Below are 20,453 nucleotides of genomic sequence, written 5' to 3'. Positions count from 1 at the left end.
GTATTTCTAACATCATAACCGAGTCAATGTCTAACTTTTTGGTGTCTTATTTTTTCGGTATTCTTCGCTGCCTCGTTCTTCTCCGGTTAGTTAGCCCTTTGAGGGTCCTCTCCCAATTGCTTTACCACCGTTAGAGATCCTTCAGGTCGAATCACTACAGTTAGAAGTTCTCCCACCCGCCTTGAGTTTGAGGGGAGTTGTTAACGGTCAATAGGCTTTTAGGGTTTAGGCATACTTTACTTGTTTTGCTTAGCACACATACTTGTACAGATGTATTTGCACACTTCTGCCTTCTATATAAAGACACTTTTATATATTTTATTACTTGGAAAATACAAACAATACACTCATTTAGTATTTCTAACATAAAATAATATTCTTGTTCACTTCTGCCCAAAAATCCACATGACAACAACTCAAGAAAACAAATGGAAAGCTATATATGTATCACAACTGAAACAATTCACCAAATATTTACAAATCCCTTAGCTTAGCTGTGAGCTACATACCTGCCTTTCATAGGTTTAGTCAAAGCGAGTAGGTTCTTACGAGTATTTGATAATTTAAGAAAGACAAAGTGTACGTGAGATAAATGAAATAGAGGCCTTTAAAAGTTATGCAAACTAACCTACATTGTTCTAATCATACGAGTATTTTTTGTTTATGGGAATAAAAAAATGATACGAGTATTTGATTAGCGTTATATATATATATATATATATATATATATATAATTTACATATATTCATCCTGTGCATCGTGTAATTAACGTCCCACACTCCCACTAATGAGCAATATAATGTGTATCAGTCTATCAGAGGAGTTTATAAAAAAAAATACATATGTATCAGAGAAACTACTCAAAACTATTATGGTTAAACGAACTGGAAATATTTCTATAGTAGGCAAATAAATAATATTAAAGAGTATTAGGATTGTTTGGTACATAAGGTGTGATGATTTTAACTTTAAAACACTTCTCATCGTGAGAACATGACTTCCATGAATGAGTCACATTAATATCGTTTTAAGACATGATGACATGAATTATATGTATTTTACATACATGGAACATATCACTTGACTTGTTGTCACTTATTATTTCATATTAAGATGTATCCTAGATGTTGTACATGTGTTACATGATATAGAATCGTAGAAACTGTTAAAAGTTATACCAATTATTTACAAATTCACGTGACAAAATATGTTAATAATGTCCTATCAAACATATAATAAATAAATAAATCAAAAAATATTAAAAATATTTTAATGTTGCTACAAAATATTTATAAACTAACATGATAATTTCTTCTCAAAAAAAAAAAAAAAAAAAAGACTAGCATGATAATATGTGTAATATCATCTTAACCATAAAATAATATTTATTATTTTTGTAATAGAAAATTAATACATGAATATATAAGATATATTTAATTAAATGTGTTTTGTGCATTTGTCAATGGAGGTTCATTCCCATAGTCGATTGAAGCCCATTTTTATTGCACCAAGCACCTAGAAAGCACAGATACTCCAATTTTGCTAAAATACTCATGTTTGATACATAACCACACTAGGTACCTCTGACATACTAATGCATGCGTGTTTTATCTTCTCTTTTTTTTTTGCAATTGTGATGCGGCTCTAATATGGTTGCAGCCTAACCCCACAATATTGACAAATATCCCAAACTTGTGAAGATTTTTATTTATATTTTTCATATATTTATTTCAATGTTAAAAGCTTATTTAATTATCTTTTATTTACTCTTTTGGATCTTGATTTATATTCTAAACTTTTTTTTTTTTTTAGAATCTTTCTAAACGTCATTTAAAAGTTATGAATTCACTTTATTATCTTTCATTTCCTTTAAATTGATATATCATTAACAATATATGAAAAATAAATGTTTGAGGATATAAATAAAAATATTTTTAATAATTAATTAATATATGTATCACTGTTATATCTTATCCTAGATTTTAAGAATTGTCGTATCTTGTATCATACCATACCTATATCTATACTACCAATACTTCTTAGCCAAGAACAATTGCTACGTGATCGTTAGAATGATGCATGACCCGACGTTCTAAGAATTTGAAGTGCCCTTCGACCCCACAATATTAATTAATAATTAAAGTTGTGATAGTTACACATTATTTGTATGAAACACAAAGCTTAGTTAAATTTATAATAACATGTTTTGAAAACACAATTTCACAATTTCATAATTATAACTGAATTCATGTTTTGAAAATATAATTTCAGTTATTTTTTGTATAATTTAGTGTGTAACAATAATTAACTTAAAAATTAAGTGGAAGAAAGAAACCCTTCTATCTTTTTTATTATAAATAAGAACCTTTAAGCCAGATTTAACACACGCAAATTTTCAAAACCATGGCTGATTTGCAAGAAAATCTTGTACTTCTCCTTATCTGGCTAGCCTCTATCATTTTGGTCGGAACCTTCCTTACCAAAACTAAAACCAAAGTTCGCCTTCCACCGAGCCCACGAGCGCTACCGATCATTGGACACCTCCACCTCCTTAACCGAATCCCTCACCAAGCTTTTCACAAGCTTTCGAACCAATATGGACCTTTAATATACCTACTCTTTGGCTCCAAACGTTGTGTGATTGTTTCCTCGCCGGAAATAGCAAGAGAATTCCTAAAAACCTATGAAACTAGTTTCTTGGACCGCCCCAAAATGTCTAACGCAGACTACCTTTCATATGGCACAGCGGATTTCGCTTTGGCACCCTACGGACCCCACTGGAAGTTCATGAAAAAGCTTTGCATGACCGAACTTCTAGGCGGTCAAACACTTGAGCATCACTTACCGATCAGGTGTGACGAACTAAAGCGGTTTCTACATCTATTATATAAAAAAGCGAAGGCCAATGAGGCAGTTGATGTAGGAGCAGAGCTTATAACGTTAACGAATAACATGATATCAAGGATGGCACTAAGAAAAAGGTTTTCGGAAAATGAAGACGATGCTGACAAAGTGAGGAAGATAGTGAAAGAAATGTGTGAGCTTGCTGGTAAGGGTAATGTGTCGGAAATGATATGGTTTTGCAAGAATTTGGATTTGCAAGGATTTGGGAAAAGGCTTAAGGATGTTCGCGATAGATATGACACTATGATGGAGAAGATAATGAAGGAACACGAAGAGGCAAGGAAGAAGGAGATGGGTGATGGAATAAAAGATGTACTTGATATTTTACTTGATATATACGAAGAAGAAAACTCAGAGATCAGAATGACCAGAAAAAACATCAAGGCCTTCATTATGGTAAAATTTTCTTTGCTTTATCTTCTCCATTCACTAAAAATTGAAAGAATTTATTTCACCTTTATACAAATTGTTAAATCGTGAGCTCTAGTTAGTTTAACTAGTAAAATCTTTTCTCCTTTGAAACTATTTCTAAAAAAAAATACATCATTTAAAAACATTAGATATGCACACTTATACACACCTATGATGCAGAATATGTTTGGAGCTGGGACAGACACATCAGCTGTGACAACAGAATGGGGACTCTCAGAGCTAATTAATCACCCAAAAGTGATGGCTAAAGCAAGGCAGGAGATTGATATGGTTATTGGGAAAAACAAAATTATAGAGGAGTCGGATATAGTTAAACTTCCCTACATGCAGGCTATAGTGAAAGAAATACTGAGGCTTCACCCAACTGGCCCCTTAATTGCGAGGGAGTGTACTGAAGATTGCAACATTGCTGGCTATGATATTCCAGCAAAAACCCGGGTTTATGTAAATGTGTGGGCTATTGGAAGGGACTCAAACCACTGGGAGAATCCACTTGAGTTCTCACCGGAGAGGTTTCTTACTGAAGAGGGTAGTGGGAATAGCCAATTGGATGTGAGGGGGCAACACTTCCATTTTATACCATTTGGGAGTGGAAGAAGAAGTTGTCCTGGTGCAACGCTAGCATTGAAGGTTGTTCATACCACACTGGCTGCAATGATTCAGTGCTTTGAATGGAAAGTTGGGGATGGAGGAGATGGTACTGTGGACATGGAAGAGGGACCTGGGATAACCCTTCCTCGGGCTCATCCTCTAGTTTGTGTCCCTGTGGCTAGGCTCAAACAATTTCCACCAATTTGATTTATAATTGTGGATGCAGCTTCTAATAATAATTTGGTTCAAGTTTGCAAGGCCAAGGCTGCACTTAATAATGATTTTTAATCGTTTCTTCGTGTGAGAGTAAAATGTTATGTCGTTGACTGTCAAATACTCCAATGTGCCATCAGTATTTCAGTTATAGCAAGCCAGATTCGAGGCCTGCACATAACAATAAAGCATAGTTTTGCGTGTGTGTGTGTAAAGCTAGTTAGAGAGAATGATCTACCTAGCAATGGTACCATTCAAAATGGATTTGTTCTGCATTTTAATTTCCAAATCTTATGATGAACAATGTAAGTTTCATAATTTCATGGAAGGACAGTCCAATTATCCTCTTATCTTTTGCTAAAATATTGTTCCTAAAAAATTCACACAATTTTAATTTCCTTTTTGAAAATTTTTTTGTCACTTCAGTTCTCGTGTTTCCAACCATTATCTAAAAACCATGGCCCACAAGGGCCTAATGGATGTAAGCCATGGGCCAACCATCATTTGAAAACATTTTTGAAAAGGGTTATTTAATGATAAATATGTCATGGGTTTTTAATGAAAAAGTCTCTAGAAGGGTTTTAATAAAAATCTCATGAGTTTTTAGTGAAAAAATTCCATGATTTTGTCATGGGTTTTTAATGAAAAATTCCTAGCAGGGTTTTTATGGAAATCCCATGATTTTGATGAAAGAGTTCCCATAAGGGTTTTAGTGAAAATCTCATGAGTTTTTGATGAAAATTCTCTTAGAAGGATTTTTGTGAAAATCCCTTGATTTTGGAGTGAGAAATCCCTAGGAGAGATTTGATTAACATGACATGAGTTTTATGATTTGGTCCCTAGAAGGGGTTTAATAAAAATCTCATGCGTTTGGTGTGTGTTAGAGGTAGAAGACAAAATTTCATCTATAAATAATATATTAAAATAGTTGTAATATTTAATATTACTATGCTCCTATTGTGCCGCCTAATCAGTAATGTCATTAGTCACATTATCATTCTTTTTAAAAAAAAAAAAATTTAATTTTTACCTAAATTTTTTGACAATATTAAATATATAAATAGATTGATTTTATATATTCATTGTGGTCAGTTTTTACTTTACATATAACTTTGCATGTACATATTCATTTACTTTAGCTGAAATGTTTATAACTAAACAATAAATTCAATGAATAATAATAAAAACAAAAATATTGTCTATCCATAGTCATCTTGGGCAGTTTTAACATTATATATAATATTTTCTTTACATATTCATGAATGGAAATGTTTATAACTAAACAATAAAACCAATGATTACACACACACACACACACACACACACACACACACATATATATATATATATATATATTCATCTTAGATGGTTTTAACTTTACATATAAATCTATCTTTACATATTCATCTACTTTAATTTTAAGTATTTATGACTAAACCTTGAAATCAATGAAGAATCAAAAACAAAATATATTGTCTATAAAAAAGGCATTCACATGTCTTCAATGGTGAAAAAAATACAACTTGACAATTGACCGTAAGAAGAGTGCTAAATCAAGTGCATTAAAGGTCTCCTACTAGAGGTTTGTACCACCACTTTCTTCTCCTTAATTAATTCGTCTATGTTCCTTGATGCAAATATTTGTTTTATCATTTTATTTACAATGTTGAATGCTCTTAATGAATGGTGTTTATTATTGACTTGACTTGGGGGAAAACATATTTTAATTTGTTTTTATTTTGTATTATAGTTGGGTTTTAGTTTATTTAGAAAATAAGAAGATGTTCTAGATAATATAATGAAGAACAATTTATGCAGTTGAAGAAGAAGAAGGTCTACACAAATAAATTTCATGCAATTTCCTTTTACTATTTGTAAATACTTTGTTGAGGAAATTATACCTTGCTACCTAAATTATATCCCCATTTACACTTACCACCTAGAACTTTCAAAATGCACGATTACCACTCTAAACTATAACTAATGTTTCATTTTGCACCTTACTATCAATTGGGTTATAAACTTGTACGGAGCATGTCACTTGTAACTTATGTGGCCTAACATACGAAAGTAATGATTTGAAGGAATGTTCAAAGAGAGCAAGGATGAACCAAATGAAAAATAGGAATTACTACAACATGCCACTAGAACTAGTGATCATGGTTTTGTGCTCTAAGTCAATCAGAGGATTACTTTTCTTTTAATAATCCTCTCTTTTAAATTAGGCCTGTGAGCTGAACTTGTTTATAAGCCTATATATATAGGATTTAGTTAATGAGAATCACAATAGATGGTACCAAGCTCACATTTGACAATGCTTACATTACATTGGATGGTACCAACATCATATTGAGTAGCACCAACACCACATATGACGATACCAATTGTCATACCTAGATTCTCACCGCATTAAACAACGGCATTCCATTGGATTTTTCGGACGTTTTTTGGCCTTGGCAACAAGGATATTGTTTATATAAATAAACAAGTGTGTGACATTTGTACAATGCTAGAGTTGAGTGTGTGTGGGTGAATATTTTACCCATGTTCATTTTGTTTAGGATATGGAAGTCCAACTAGAGGTAACTAAATCTTGATAAATGGAAGTTTTTTAAGGGAATTTTTCTTTGTTACTTCATGTTCTTTTTTTATGATAATATTAACAAATGATTACCTTTTGTTCAGAAAATGAAATGGATGTTTGAGATTAGAGTTGTGGTATTTGGTTGTGAGAATGAAGAGGTTGGGGATATGGAAGTATATTATGCTTTAAATTATTATTTATAAATTTCAAAATAATTTAATCAGTTTAAAAAATAAGTCTGCTTTTTCATAGTAAATATTATAATATGTTATAGTCTCCTGGAAATGAAGAAAAAACTAGGCAGTTCAAGTATAAAAAAATCTAGATCAACAAAGCAATTCCACTAAATATTAGAAAACCAATTTTTGGACAAAAAAAATTATATAAAATATAAATTACAAAGACTGAGCTTCAAAGCATTCAAAAATGTTGTTGAAGAACATAAAGATTATTTTAAATGAAATTGCAAAGTATCCACGCATCACCGAGGACATTATGTATATTATTGCTACTCTTACATTATGTACGTTATTATCCTTAAACATATGAGTCCCATTAATCCAACACCAATAACCATTAGATAGGATTAATTAAGGCATGTAATGGGGTAACAAACAAGTGGTTTTCCATTTCAGTAGCAAACCAAGACCCCTGGCTTAAATCAACATTCTCCCTGTCCTTCAATTTCCAATCTAATCATTGGACGAAGCCTGCAACTGTTGGGTGCATCATCAACATAGCAAGTGATGCCCAAGGGAATCCTCTCCTTCTACTACCAAATGGAATGCACTAATTTTATGCTCACTAATTTTCTCATCTGAGCTTTCCAAGAACCTCTCTAGTATGAACTCATCTAGGTTAGTCCAAAGTTCTGGGTCTCGATGATGGCATAGATGTAAATTAGCACACTAGATTTGGCCTTAACAAGTGAAACATTCACCTTGCAATCTTCAGCACATTCCCTGATGATAAAAGGTCCTGAAGGGTGAAGCGTTAAGGTTTCCCTAATGACTAGGCATAAATAAGGGAGGTCTGGCATGTCTAATTCTTTCACTAGCCCGTTGGGCCTAATGATCTCCCAAAAAAACGCTGCAAAATGTTTTGCAATGTTTTCTTGCAACGCTTTTTTGGCCACTGCAACAGAATCGCAGCAATATCCATATTGCAACATTTAATAGAAACGCTGCAATACATTTTTACTTTTGCAGCGTTTTCTTTGCAACGGTCAAAAAAATGCTTCAATAAATCCTAAATTCATTTATTCAAAATCCAATGTAACGGTTCTAAAAAACGTTGCAATAAATAATCTATTGCTATATGTGTGTGTGTGTTGTAGCATTTTTAAAACTGCTACAATAGACATATATTGTAGCATTTTGTTAAATGCTGTTGTACATAAAAAATTTCAAATTGTAATTATAAAAACAATGCTCCTGTGTAAACCAATATTCATCCATGATCAAATAATTAAATTTCAAGCACAATACTCCAAATATTAAATTGAAATAAATGTTCAAATTTGTTCAAATAACTTAATAAACCAAGTTTCATCTATCCAAAGCGCAAATAACATTGTAAAATTCAACAATAAACTATACAAGCTTTTCCTCTTGACTCACTAATTTTTGCTCTTGAAACACTAATTCCTCTTTGAGTTTGCAGATTGTTTCTTTATCTCTTAAGCTCTCTTCTTCTAATTCCACCTTAAAACTTGAACCAATGGTTATAGAACTCAAACCAAATTTAGAAGGAGTTAGCCCGAATCCTAAAACATGAATTTGGCCATTTCGCTCCTTGCCTAATACTTGAGAAAAAACATCATTCCCAGACGAAGCAATACTCCCACTTGAAGTGAAAGTCAATGGAGTTTGTTGTTGGCTTATCAATTCATCCATTTTTTTCCTAACAAATGAATTATTAAAAATGAATATAGGATTAGAAGTCACAAAATGGAGTTGTAATAAAGAGAATTTCAACTATATTATGTAAAATATATTACATACCATATTCTCCTTAGCTGTAACATTCACTAGTGTCCCATCTTTCTTAGAATAAAGAACTCTATACATTTTTTCTCGAGTAGGTGAATTCCCCCCTTCCATTTCCTACATAAGGTAGTAATTTTCCATTCTAAGCACATCTTTAAAAAAATAAAAATAATAATAAAAAAATTGAACATATTAGATAAATGCACAAGTTACTACCGATTCATCTGCATATTGAGCAATACTTTTTGATCCTCCAATATGTGCATGTCCAAATTTTTTTGATTCGTGCATACAATAATGCAAGGACAGACCCAAGATTTCAAGTTAGGGGGGGCCAAACTATAAGTGAAAAAAAAAAATTCAAATAAGCATTCATATAGTATTAACAAACTATCAACCAAAACAAATACACAAAATTATTGTTTTTTAATATATTAAGATGCAATTATTTACCAACAAAAATAAAAAGACTTTTTTTTTTTTTGCATCTCTATCTCTCGCCTATTCCCTGCTATTGCCCCACTACAAACAAACAATCAAAGTGACAAACACCAAACAATATTATATATTCTCTATAGACTCTTCTCTCTATATATATTATAACTTTATTCTAAAGTTTTGAATTCTATTTCAGAGATCATTCCATTGAATTTTTCAATATTTGGAGTATATTGGTGCACTGTTCTGAAATAACGCACAAGATATATATATATATATATATATATATAGTTTATTTATTTATTTTTTAGATCTTGATAAAAAGAAATAGATTGCTTATAAAATATTATATACATAAATTTTGGTATTTTTGTAAATAAGCAAACATCTTTAGGGTATTTGTAAAGTACATACTTTCCTAGAAGTTTCCAAACTCACCTTTTCACTCCTACCCACATGACTTTGCTACGCTTTTCTTTTATATCCATTTCTTATCTCAGCTAAACACTACTATTTCACCATTTCAAACCCACCTTTGAAACTCCGGTCATTTTCTTCTTTCTTTCTATATGTTTGTTTTCAACGTGCCTTTGTCTAGCTTCATTTTCTTCATTATTTTTATTTTCACATCCTTGATCTCACTCTCCAGTCTCTACTCTCACCAGCCTCTATCTTTCGGTCTCTCTCGCCTTTTTATTTTCTTGAATTTGGTTTGTACATAATCGTAGGCTAAAAGGGTTTTAATGGGTTTTTAGTTGAACTAGGCTCTGAGTTGGCTGGGGGGGCCGGCTAATGGGGTTAAGGCTTTGAAAGAGGGGCCAACTATTAAAAAGACAAAATAAACCTAATTAAAAAAAAAAAAATTTGGGCCCCCTACTAGGTCCATCCCTGTAATAATGATACAAATTAATTTCTTATACCTTTCCTTCATCTGGACACCAATATTCCGCAAGAACTGCAAGTTGATCAAGATTGACCAAAGGATGCATTGCCTTAGCCATTACTTGTGCTAGAGTCATGTTGTCCTTGTAGCATTTTTGTTTCAAGTGATTTTTAAAACCCCTCGAACGCACAGACAATGAGCTAATAGTTTTCTTCTTGATTTCTTCCTTATTAGCTTCTGGAAATTTAAATTTAGACTTCATGCAAATATGTATTTTATAAGCAAAGTGAAAATTAAAAATTGTCAAACAAAAGTTTAAATGTAAGGAAAAAAATATTATTACCTAAATGACATTCCAGCTTTCTTGTTTGTAATGGTTTGGCATCTCACACCAATCAAGATAATTCAATGGACATATATTTGGCATTTTAGCAATTACACCTAGAGCCCGTGCAAGTAAACTTGCCTCTTTTCCTACTAGCTGAAGGCAATTATTATATCAAACAATAAATCTAGAATTGCTAGGCAAATTAAATACTTCAGCCATACTAGTAATCCCTCATGTACTTCGCATTCTAGAAGCATCTATGACCAATAAATGAAAATATATATATATATATATATTTAGTAAAGAATATAAAAAACAAGAATTATTAAATGTTTAAAGTTTAATGCCTAAAATATCTAAACAATTATATTAACGGTTATATGTCATAATACCTTCAACATTCACTACTTGAACCTCTGCAAATTCTTCTTCATCCAGTTCATCATTACCTATGATAGCATTAAGCTGCTGCAAGCCTTCTTGTGGGGGCATTGTACATTGATCAAATGTACCCTAGCTAGATGTTACTTGATAAGGTGTACCATGGCCAGATGTAGCCCCAACAACTTCAATATTCTATCTTTTCCTCTTAATCATATCTGCTCCATTTTCAAGTAAGATATTAACAATGTAAAAAGCAGTACCAATGTCAGTAAAATAGTAGCATCACTAAAAAAGAAATTAATCTAGTACAAAGATAGTAGCAATAACAAAAATTAGAGTTTACAAGCTAAGTTGAAAATTTATGGGAGCCCATTACTTTATAAAATTACACATTAGTTCAACAACTATACATCCTTATCAGACTCAAAATCGCATATATCGTCCCCATCATGTCTAACCCAAGAGAGATTTTCAACTACTTCTTGAAATGTGTCCTCAATTGGAACATTAAATGGCTCATTTTCACAATATGTGTCAACGTCATCCTCACTGGCTTCACCATTACCATCATCAAACACGTCTCTTGGTTTTGTTTTAACAGCAACCACACAATCAAGATTCCTTTCATCAACCACATAGTACACTTGTGAAGCTTGGGATGCTAGTATGAATGGTTCATCAGTTGATCGATCACTAGTACGACTCAAATGTTTGAAATTCAAAAGGACAAACTCAAATTCATCAATCTTATAACCCTTGCTTGGTCTGATGTCAACCCAATCACATTTGAACAATACATATTTCATATGATCAAAATAGTTAATTTCGATAATATCAGTCGAAACCCCATAATAGTCAGTTCCCCCTTCAACAGTCACACGAACTCCATCATTGTGGCTTTTCTTGTACTCTTCATTCTTTTTTGTGCTAAATTTGTAGCCATTAACAATATGAAGTTTGAACCTTTTAGCAACATGGTTTGGACCTTGTGCAAGCCAGTGAACATTTTCAAGAAGTCACTCCTTAGTGTCATGATCCATTTTCACAAACTATGTTTTTCAATAGAGTGAAACAATGTTAGTGTTTGATCTCAATACTCCAATTTTTCTTTCTACTAATACAATAATTAATTGAGCACTTACATAGTCAATCAATGAACTTTTCCAAATGAATCTTCTCCATAGTTGGTTCATATGTTTTTCTCTTATTGATTTTTTGTGTTCTCTGTATATGTAGACAAAAAAATTGTTTAATAATTTCATGGATATACATAATGTTCATAATTTGAGTAATTTACATAATATACATAATCATACTTACATACGAAATGGTGTGATTTCATCACATTGAAATAGCACATAGCGATGAGCTTGCATCCAGGATGTATTATCAAGCTTGATATTTGTGTTTCAGCCCTAGCATTTTCAACATTTCTTAAGGGTCGATTAAATAATGTTTCAATTGATTCTAAGTATGAACAAAACGTTAAGCACTCCTCTGCCATGTATCCTTCTGCAGTGGAGCCTTCTCGATGAGCTTTATTGTGATTGTATGAATTTAGCCTTAGCAGGTACCTATTTCCAAACCAATAGTGGGATTTATCAACAAAGAATAAATCAATGGTTGATAAAAACTTATACTTAAACCATTATTTCCATACCTTTCAATGAGGTACATCCAACGGTAATGAATTGGTCTAGCTATCTTCGCTTCCATGACCATATAAATCACCAAATGGACCATAATTGTAAAGAATGAGGGAGGGAAGATACTTTCTAGATTGCACAATGTCACTGCAATTCTAGACACAAGTTGCTTAAGCTCTTTTACTTGCAAAGTTTTGGAACATAGTTCCCTAAATATGCAAGATAAATCAATCAAAGTAGATGTTACCTTCTTTGGCAAAGATCCTCGTATCATTATTGGAAGAGATTGTTGCATTAGTACATGGCTATCATGACTCTTCAAACCGGTAATCTTACACTCTTGAAGTTGGATACATAGTGAGATGCTTGAGGCATAACCATCCGGTACTTGAATACCCTTCAAAACTCTTAGGAAATCATCCTTCTCTTTATGTTTCATTGTGAAGCGAGCTAATGGCATAGTTGGCTTGTCAGAATCAATGTTTTTTAAGTGAAGTTCATGTCTTACACCCATTTCTTAAAGATCTTTTCGTGCCTGTGGGTTATCCTTAAACCTACTTTTACGTTCAATACCGTGACAATCACATTGTCACATACATTTTTCTCAACATGCATAAGATCAATGTTGTGATGCAATAAAAGATCCTCCCAATAAGGCAATGTGAAGAATATACTTTTCTTCTTCCATGGTTAAGGCCTTGCTTCATCTTCCAATTGTTTCTTCTTCTTTTTTCTCAAGTCATTAAGATTTCCAAAACCATATTCTAAACAATTTATTTGCATCAAGAGTTCCTAGCCTATGCACATTCTAGGAGCAAACTCCATTTCCTCCTCACCATCAAAATTTATTCTATCTTTACGAAATTTATGGTTCATGTCCAAAAACTGTCTATGACCCATATAACAAAATTAATACCCATGCTTCAACCACATAGAATGAGTATCATAATTGCAATGAGGGCAAGCTAGAGGGCCCTTTACTTTCCAACCAAATAAATCACTATAGCCTGGGAAATCATTTATAGTCCATAACAAGGCAGCATGCATTTGAAAATTCTCTTTACGAGAGATATCATAAGTTTCTATCCCAATAGTACACAACTCATTCAATTCATCTACTAATGGTTGCAAAAAAACATCTATCTGTTTTGAAAGTGACTTCGAACCAGGAATAATCAATGACAAAATAAAAGATGATCTTTTCATACACATCCATGGGGGCAAATTGTATGGTATCAACTACAAGCCATGTACTATGATTGGTATTCATATTACCAAATGGATTAAAACCATCATATGCTAAACCTAGCCTTACATTACAAGGATCAGTTGAGAACTCGACATATTGAGCATCAAAAGATTTCCACAATTGAGAATCTGCCAAATGTCTCATAATCCCATAATTTGTATGGCTCTCAGCATGCCATCTCATAAAAGATGCAGTTTTGGATGACATATAAAGCTTTTCCAATCTTGGCTTCAAGGGAAACCATTGTAGAATTTTCGCTGCTTTTTTCTTGCATTTTTTAGATAGATCGCTATTACTTTGCTGAAAATCTTTCCATTGTGATTTACCACAAATTTTACAAACTTCATCATTTGCATTATCCTTCCAAAATAGCATACAACCTTGAGGACAAGCTGCAATCTTCTCATATCCTAAACCCAAATCTTTTACAAGCTTCTTTGCACTGTATGCGTCATTAGGCAACTCAGCACTTGATGGAAGCATGTCTATTAGCATTTGGAGCAACAATGAAAATGAATTATTACTCCAACCACCAAGACATTTCAAGTGGTATAAGTCAATAATTGCCAACAACTTGCTGAATTTTGTGCAACCTTCATACAAAGGTTTCCTAGCATCCTTGAGTAAGTGATAAAAAATTTTAGCATCTTCATTAGGTTCTTCTTCACATTGTTGAGCATTTGAACCTTCCCCAATTGGTTCTTCCAGAGCATTTGAACCACCATATTCATCCAATAATTGACTATGTCTAGGGAACATTTCATGCAACATCCCACGTATGTTATTACATTCACAATTCAAATCTTCTTCTTCTTCACTACTCCTAGCTCTACTAGATATAGCAACAGATGCAGACTCCCCATGAACAAACCAAGGATCATAACCGATACAAATTCCATTTCTCACTAAGTGATCTTTCACAACTGGTGGTTCAAAATAATACACATTTGAACCCTTTTTACATGGATATGAAATTTTTCCCATCCACCCAATTCCATTTTCTGTAGCAAACTGGATAAAATCCTTAATCCCTTGCAGGTACTCTCTGGAGAATCTTTTTTTATCCATCCAACTCTTGTTCATCTAAATGTACAATAAGTTAATTTTTATTCCTATTTTTTGAGAAACTACAAAGTTAAATTATATGTACATCATGTCATTGTAAAAATAAAATATAGTTAAAACTAACATTGCAATTTTCATTACCACTTCCTTTTACTTCACATGCATATATGAACCAAAAATAAACATACTCCCAATGTTAAAATTAACACCCTTATACCCCCATGCAAGCCACCTGCTTGCTTCAATTCAAAAAACCACCATAAGCAATTCTCAACACATGTTCATCATACCATATATCACAAAGTAACTATAATCATATTAATATTTCTTAAGACCAAAAAATAAATAAATATGGTGAACTAGTTGACAAACTTTAGTAAAGCACAACACTCAATAGATTGAAGAAGATAATATTTAAGTCTGCCAATTAGTTTTCACGTGCAATGCCAATTTAGAACACAAGAATCAATCTTTGGGTACAAGTGGAATGTCAAATTCAAACTACAAACTAAATATAAAAAAAATCATTGCCTAAACAAAATCCAAGATTAGAACACAAGAAATAAGGAATCATTCTAAGTATCCTAATTAGCTTCAAGTACTTCACACACACACACACACACACACACACACACACACACACATATATATATATATAAAGAATAAAAAACTTAACCAAAATGGAAAGACTTTATTATTACCTTCTCTAATCCCAAAAGCAATGTACCATATCACCAAACTCTCTAATCTGAAAATCAATGGTCTGTCAATAATGAAAGAAAAAAAAAGAATAAAATAACTTCCACTGACCCAATTACACAAATAATGATGTAGTAGCAATTTATAATCTATTGCTTACCTGGCCACATTCACTGACTACATCAAAACCCACAATACCAAGCACTAGATCTTCAAATAACAACTTTCAAACAATTTCTTTTGGCCACTAAAACCAAACTTCCAAATTGACAAGCTGCAAAAGACATAGATATTCAAATATTAAGCTACAAAGATTCATGTATTTAGGATTAATTATAAATATAATTGGTCAATTACATACGTATCCTCTTATGGTTCCTAATTTTTAAGGATACCATGTAACAAACAATAATGAGTTATAAGTTGACACTCCACTTACTCCCCTCAATAGCATATACATGTTCATCATACCATATATCACAAAGTAACCATAATCATATTAATATACTTAAGACTGAAAAATAAATAAAAATGGTGAACTAGTTGACAAACCTTAGTAAAGCACAACACTTAATAGATTGAAATATGTAATATTTAAGCCTGCCAATTAGTTTTCACCTGCTATGCCAATTTAGAACACATTAATCAATCTTTGGGTACAAGTGGAATGTCAAATTCAAACTACAAACTTAAAAAAAAAAAAAAAAAAAAAAAAAAAAAAAAAAAAAAAACCATTGCCTAAACAAGATCCAAGATTAGAACATAAGAATAAGGAATCATTCTAAGTATCCTAATTAGCTTGAAATACTTCAAATATATATATATATATATATATATATATATATATATATATATAAAGAATAAAAAAATAACCAAAAGGGAAAGCCTTTATTATTACCTTCTCTAATTCCAAAATCGATGTACCCATGGTTGTCAAAATTCCGATGTGGATCCTACAATTTTACGATCTCATCAGCCCAAAACGATCCAGATCTTTCAAGGATCTTTGCGATCATTCAGGATTGGTAGGATCGTATGATTCTAACGATTCCAAATGATTTTGGTTTCTTGTAATCTTCTTTAACTTGACAAAGGTTTAGTTGGACCCAAATTAAAAGTAACATCCCAATAGACCATGTTTTGCTATTCTAATGTAGAGAGATAGAGTGTCAATTGGACCCAAATAAAAAACATAACATCCCAATAGAGTATCACGTTTTGAGGTTTTTGGCCTCTTTAAATGATGCTTACAAATTAATGTAGTGATATATGGTGATTACATCAAATGGATGCAATTTTTTGGTTTTATATGAATGAATGTATAATTTATGTTATTATTTAACATACCAATGTGTATTTCTGTTTTCAAATAATGTAGGATCCACGATCCCACCTATCTCCCACGATCCTACGTAGGATCCCGATTTTGACAACTTGAATGTACCATATCACCAACCTCTCTAATCCGAAAATCAATGTTTTGCCAATAATGAAAAATGAAAAAAGAATAAAATAACTCACACTAACCCAGTTACACAAATAATGATGTAGCTAGTAGCAATTTATAACTTATTGTAAGGTTAAAATTTTACCAACCATCTTGTTGGCTTTAGTCCGTGCCAAATTTGCTTGTATTTTAGTAATTAGTAACCCTGTATTTAGGTGGGAATCATGTAAGGGTAGTGTGTGACATAGTGTGAAGAAATGCTTAAGATTGTGCAAAGAAACAGGGACTCGCAACTGGATCTCGCAGGTGGCTCGTGGCTTGCAAGCCGCCAGAAGTTGCACACGTGCCAAGCATGCCAAAAGTTGAAGCATCATGCCAGCTGGAGCACTACAGGACAAAAAGTATAGATTGGCCATTCAGTTACCTCGCGGTTGGAACTTGCGGCTCAGTCAAGTCGCGAGTGCAAGTCGCCAGCCAACTCTATTTTGAAAAAAACCTGACTTTCTGCATTCCTTTCTCACCCTAATCTATATACCCCTTATACCCACAAAATGTAGAGAGTTTCCAGAGAGAATTTTGAGAGAGAAACCCTAGAGAAAAACAAGATTGACTAATCCCCAATCTTCACATAAAGACTCTTCAAATTTCTCTACTCTCTTCCTCTGCATTGTTACATCCTTGAGATGTACATTACCAAAACCTTTTCTCACTATACCCATATCTATGAGAAGGCTGTTTGGTGTTTTAGGAAGCAGTTAAGAAGGGACCAATTTCATATTAGTTGATGCTATGGTCAGTAGTAGAATCCGGTAAGCTAACGAAGAAATAGGTTCGGCGTAACCTCGTTGGAGTAAAAGCTTGGAGGGCTTAGATACACTGGGTAGATTAGGCTTGGAGAGTCTTTTGCTATTCATGTATCCCAACTACATTTTTTAGTGGATTATTTACCGCTTGGAGGGGGGCAGAGAGGTTTTACGCCGAGGGCTTCGGTTTCTTCTTCAATAACACATCGTGTGTTGTCCTTGTGTTTGCATCTCTCTTCCCTTAATCTTTACCATTTAATTTCTACTGTGAATGTGATTTTATTTGGTTTAGATTGTTTATCAATTCTGTATTAAACTTATGTTTATATTCCCCACATTAATTGTTTGATATTAAGCTTGAATTGGTAATTTGTAAATTAGGGGTCTAAACGTTCAAGGTGTTTTATACACTAATTGAACTTTCACTTATTGCTTACCCTTCCACATTCACTGAGCACATTAAAACCCACAATACCAAGCTCTAGATCTTCAAATAACAACTTTCAAACAATTTCTTTTGGCCACTGAAACCAAACTTCCAAATTGACAAGTTGCAAAAGACGCAAAAGATAGGAATTCAAATATTAGGCTACAAAGATTCATGTATTTAGGATTAATTATAAATATAATTGGTCAATTACATACGTATCCTCTTATGGTTCCTAATTTTTAAGGATACCATGTAACAAACAATAATGAGTAATAAGTTGACACTCCACTTACTCCTCTCAATAGCATATACATGTTCATCATATCATATATCACAAAGTAACTATAATCATATTAATATGCTTAAGACCAAAAAATAAATAAAAATGGTGAACTAGTTGACAAACCTTAGTAAAGCACAACACTTTATATAATGAAAAAAGTAATATTTAAGTCTATCAATTAGTTTTCACCTGCAATGCAAATTTAGAACACAATAATCAATCTTTATGTACAAGTGGAATGTCAAATTCAAACTACAAACTAAAAAAAAAAAAAAAAAATCATTGCCTAAACAAGATCCAAGATTAGAACACAAGAATAAGGAATCATTCTAAGTATCCTAATTAGCTTCAAGCACTTCAAATATATATATATATATATATATATATATATATATATATATAAAGAATAAAAAAAATAACCAAAAGAGAAGGACTTTATTATTAACTTCTCTAAACACAAAATCGATGTACCCATGGTTGTCAAAATCTCGATCTAGATCCTACGAGTTTACGATCTCACCTGCCCAAAACGATCCGGATCTTTTAAGGATCTTTGCGATCATTTAGGACCAGTAGGATCGTATGATTCTAATGATCCTAAATGATTTTGGTTTCTTGTAATCTTCCTTAACTTGACAAAAGGTTTAGTTGGACCCAAATTAAAAATAACATCTCAATAGACCAAGTTTGCTATTCTAATGTAGAGCGATAGAGTGTCAGTTGGACCCAAATAAAAAAAATAACAACCCAATAAAGTGTCACGTTTTGAGATTTTGCCTCTTTAAATGATGCTTACAAATGAATGTAGTGATATATTGTAATTACATCAAATGGACGCAAATTTTTGGTTTTTTATGAATGAATGTATATTTATGTTATTATTTAACATACCAATGTGTGTGTTTTTTTTTTCAAATAATGTAGGATCTTATGATCCTACGATCTACGATCCCACCTACATCCCATGATACTACGTAGGATCCTGATTTTGACAACCTTGGATATACCATATCACCAACCTCTCTATTCTGAAAATCAATGGTTTGCCAATAATGAAAGAAGAAAAAAGAATAAAATAACTGCCACTGACCCAATTACACAAATAATGATGTAGCTAGTAGCAATTTATAACTTATTGCTTACCTGGCCACATTCACTAACTGCATCAAAACCCACAATACCAAGCTCTAGATCTTCAAATAACAACTTTCAAACAATTTCTTTTTGCCACTGAAACCAAACTTCCAAATTGACAAGCTACAAAAGACGCAAAAGATAGGTATTCAAATATTAGGCTACAAAGATTCATGTATTTAGGATTAATTATAAATATAATTGGTCAATTACATACGTATCCTCTTATGGTTTCCTATTTAAGAATACCATGTAGCAAATAATAATGAGTTGTAACTTGACACTCCACCTACTCCTCTCAATAACATTTAGAATTGGAAGAGCTAGTCTTTGGTTTAGAACTCTAAAAACTTCTTGCAAAAAACGATTAAATATATATAACACATAATTGGTTATTTTCTTTGGCTGGACTACCTAGTTGAACACTCAGAACTTAAATTAGTTTAAAAGCAATGAAATAAGTGTTTAAAATTTCAATACCTGATCTAGTTGCTATGACTTATAAGTTATAAGACATGAGATTTGATTCTTTCTTCAATTGGTTGGCGGAACAAGGACAAACAATCCTTGACCTACCACATACCCTTATGGCCTAAGCCTAACCACGCAGACCACACAGGTCTGACCAGTCTATAACTATAATAATACAATGTCTAATCACACTAGAGCACAAAAACTAATATTTTGGTACAACCAAGCATTACAATTACACCACAAGCAGAAAGCATTAAGCAATAGACTTGTAAAATTACATTAGAGAGATTGAGATTGAGATTGAGATTGACAGCTTTTTCAAATTCTTATAATAATTTTTTTTTTTAAATTGATAATTAATGTATGTCGTTAGAGCATACATTAATTGGACCCTTATATGTTTTGGAACTTTTAGTAGAATTTAATTTCAATATGGTTTACCTTAATACCAGATATTGCAGTCCGTAACACACCATCC

At 32.4% G+C, this 20,453-nt stretch overlaps 1 protein-coding gene and 1 pseudogene across 1 annotated transcript; one reads left to right on the top strand and one right to left on the bottom strand.

Moving 5' to 3' along the window:
• Positions 1-2,403: 2,403 nt before the first annotated feature.
• On the top strand, positions 2,404-4,134 carry LOC115952449 (3,9-dihydroxypterocarpan 6A-monooxygenase-like). Its single transcript, XM_031069623.1, has 2 exons — positions 2,404-3,300; positions 3,496-4,134. The coding sequence occupies exons 1-2, from the start codon at positions 2,404-2,406 to the stop codon at positions 4,132-4,134; spliced, it is 1,536 nt and encodes a 511-aa protein (XP_030925483.1).
• A 3,166-nt stretch (positions 4,135-7,300) lies between these two features.
• LOC115951605 overlaps positions 7,301-20,453 on the bottom strand; it is a 42,103-nt pseudogene continuing 28,950 nt past the window's right edge.

The sequence above is a fragment of the Quercus lobata genome, chromosome 7 (genome assembly GCF_001633185.2).
Source record: "Quercus lobata isolate SW786 chromosome 7, ValleyOak3.0 Primary Assembly, whole genome shotgun sequence".
NCBI classification, from domain to species: Eukaryota; Viridiplantae; Streptophyta; class Magnoliopsida; order Fagales; family Fagaceae; genus Quercus; species Quercus lobata.
The sequence above is the reverse complement of the archived record's forward strand: the minus strand, read 5'-3'. Positions and strand labels throughout refer to the sequence as shown.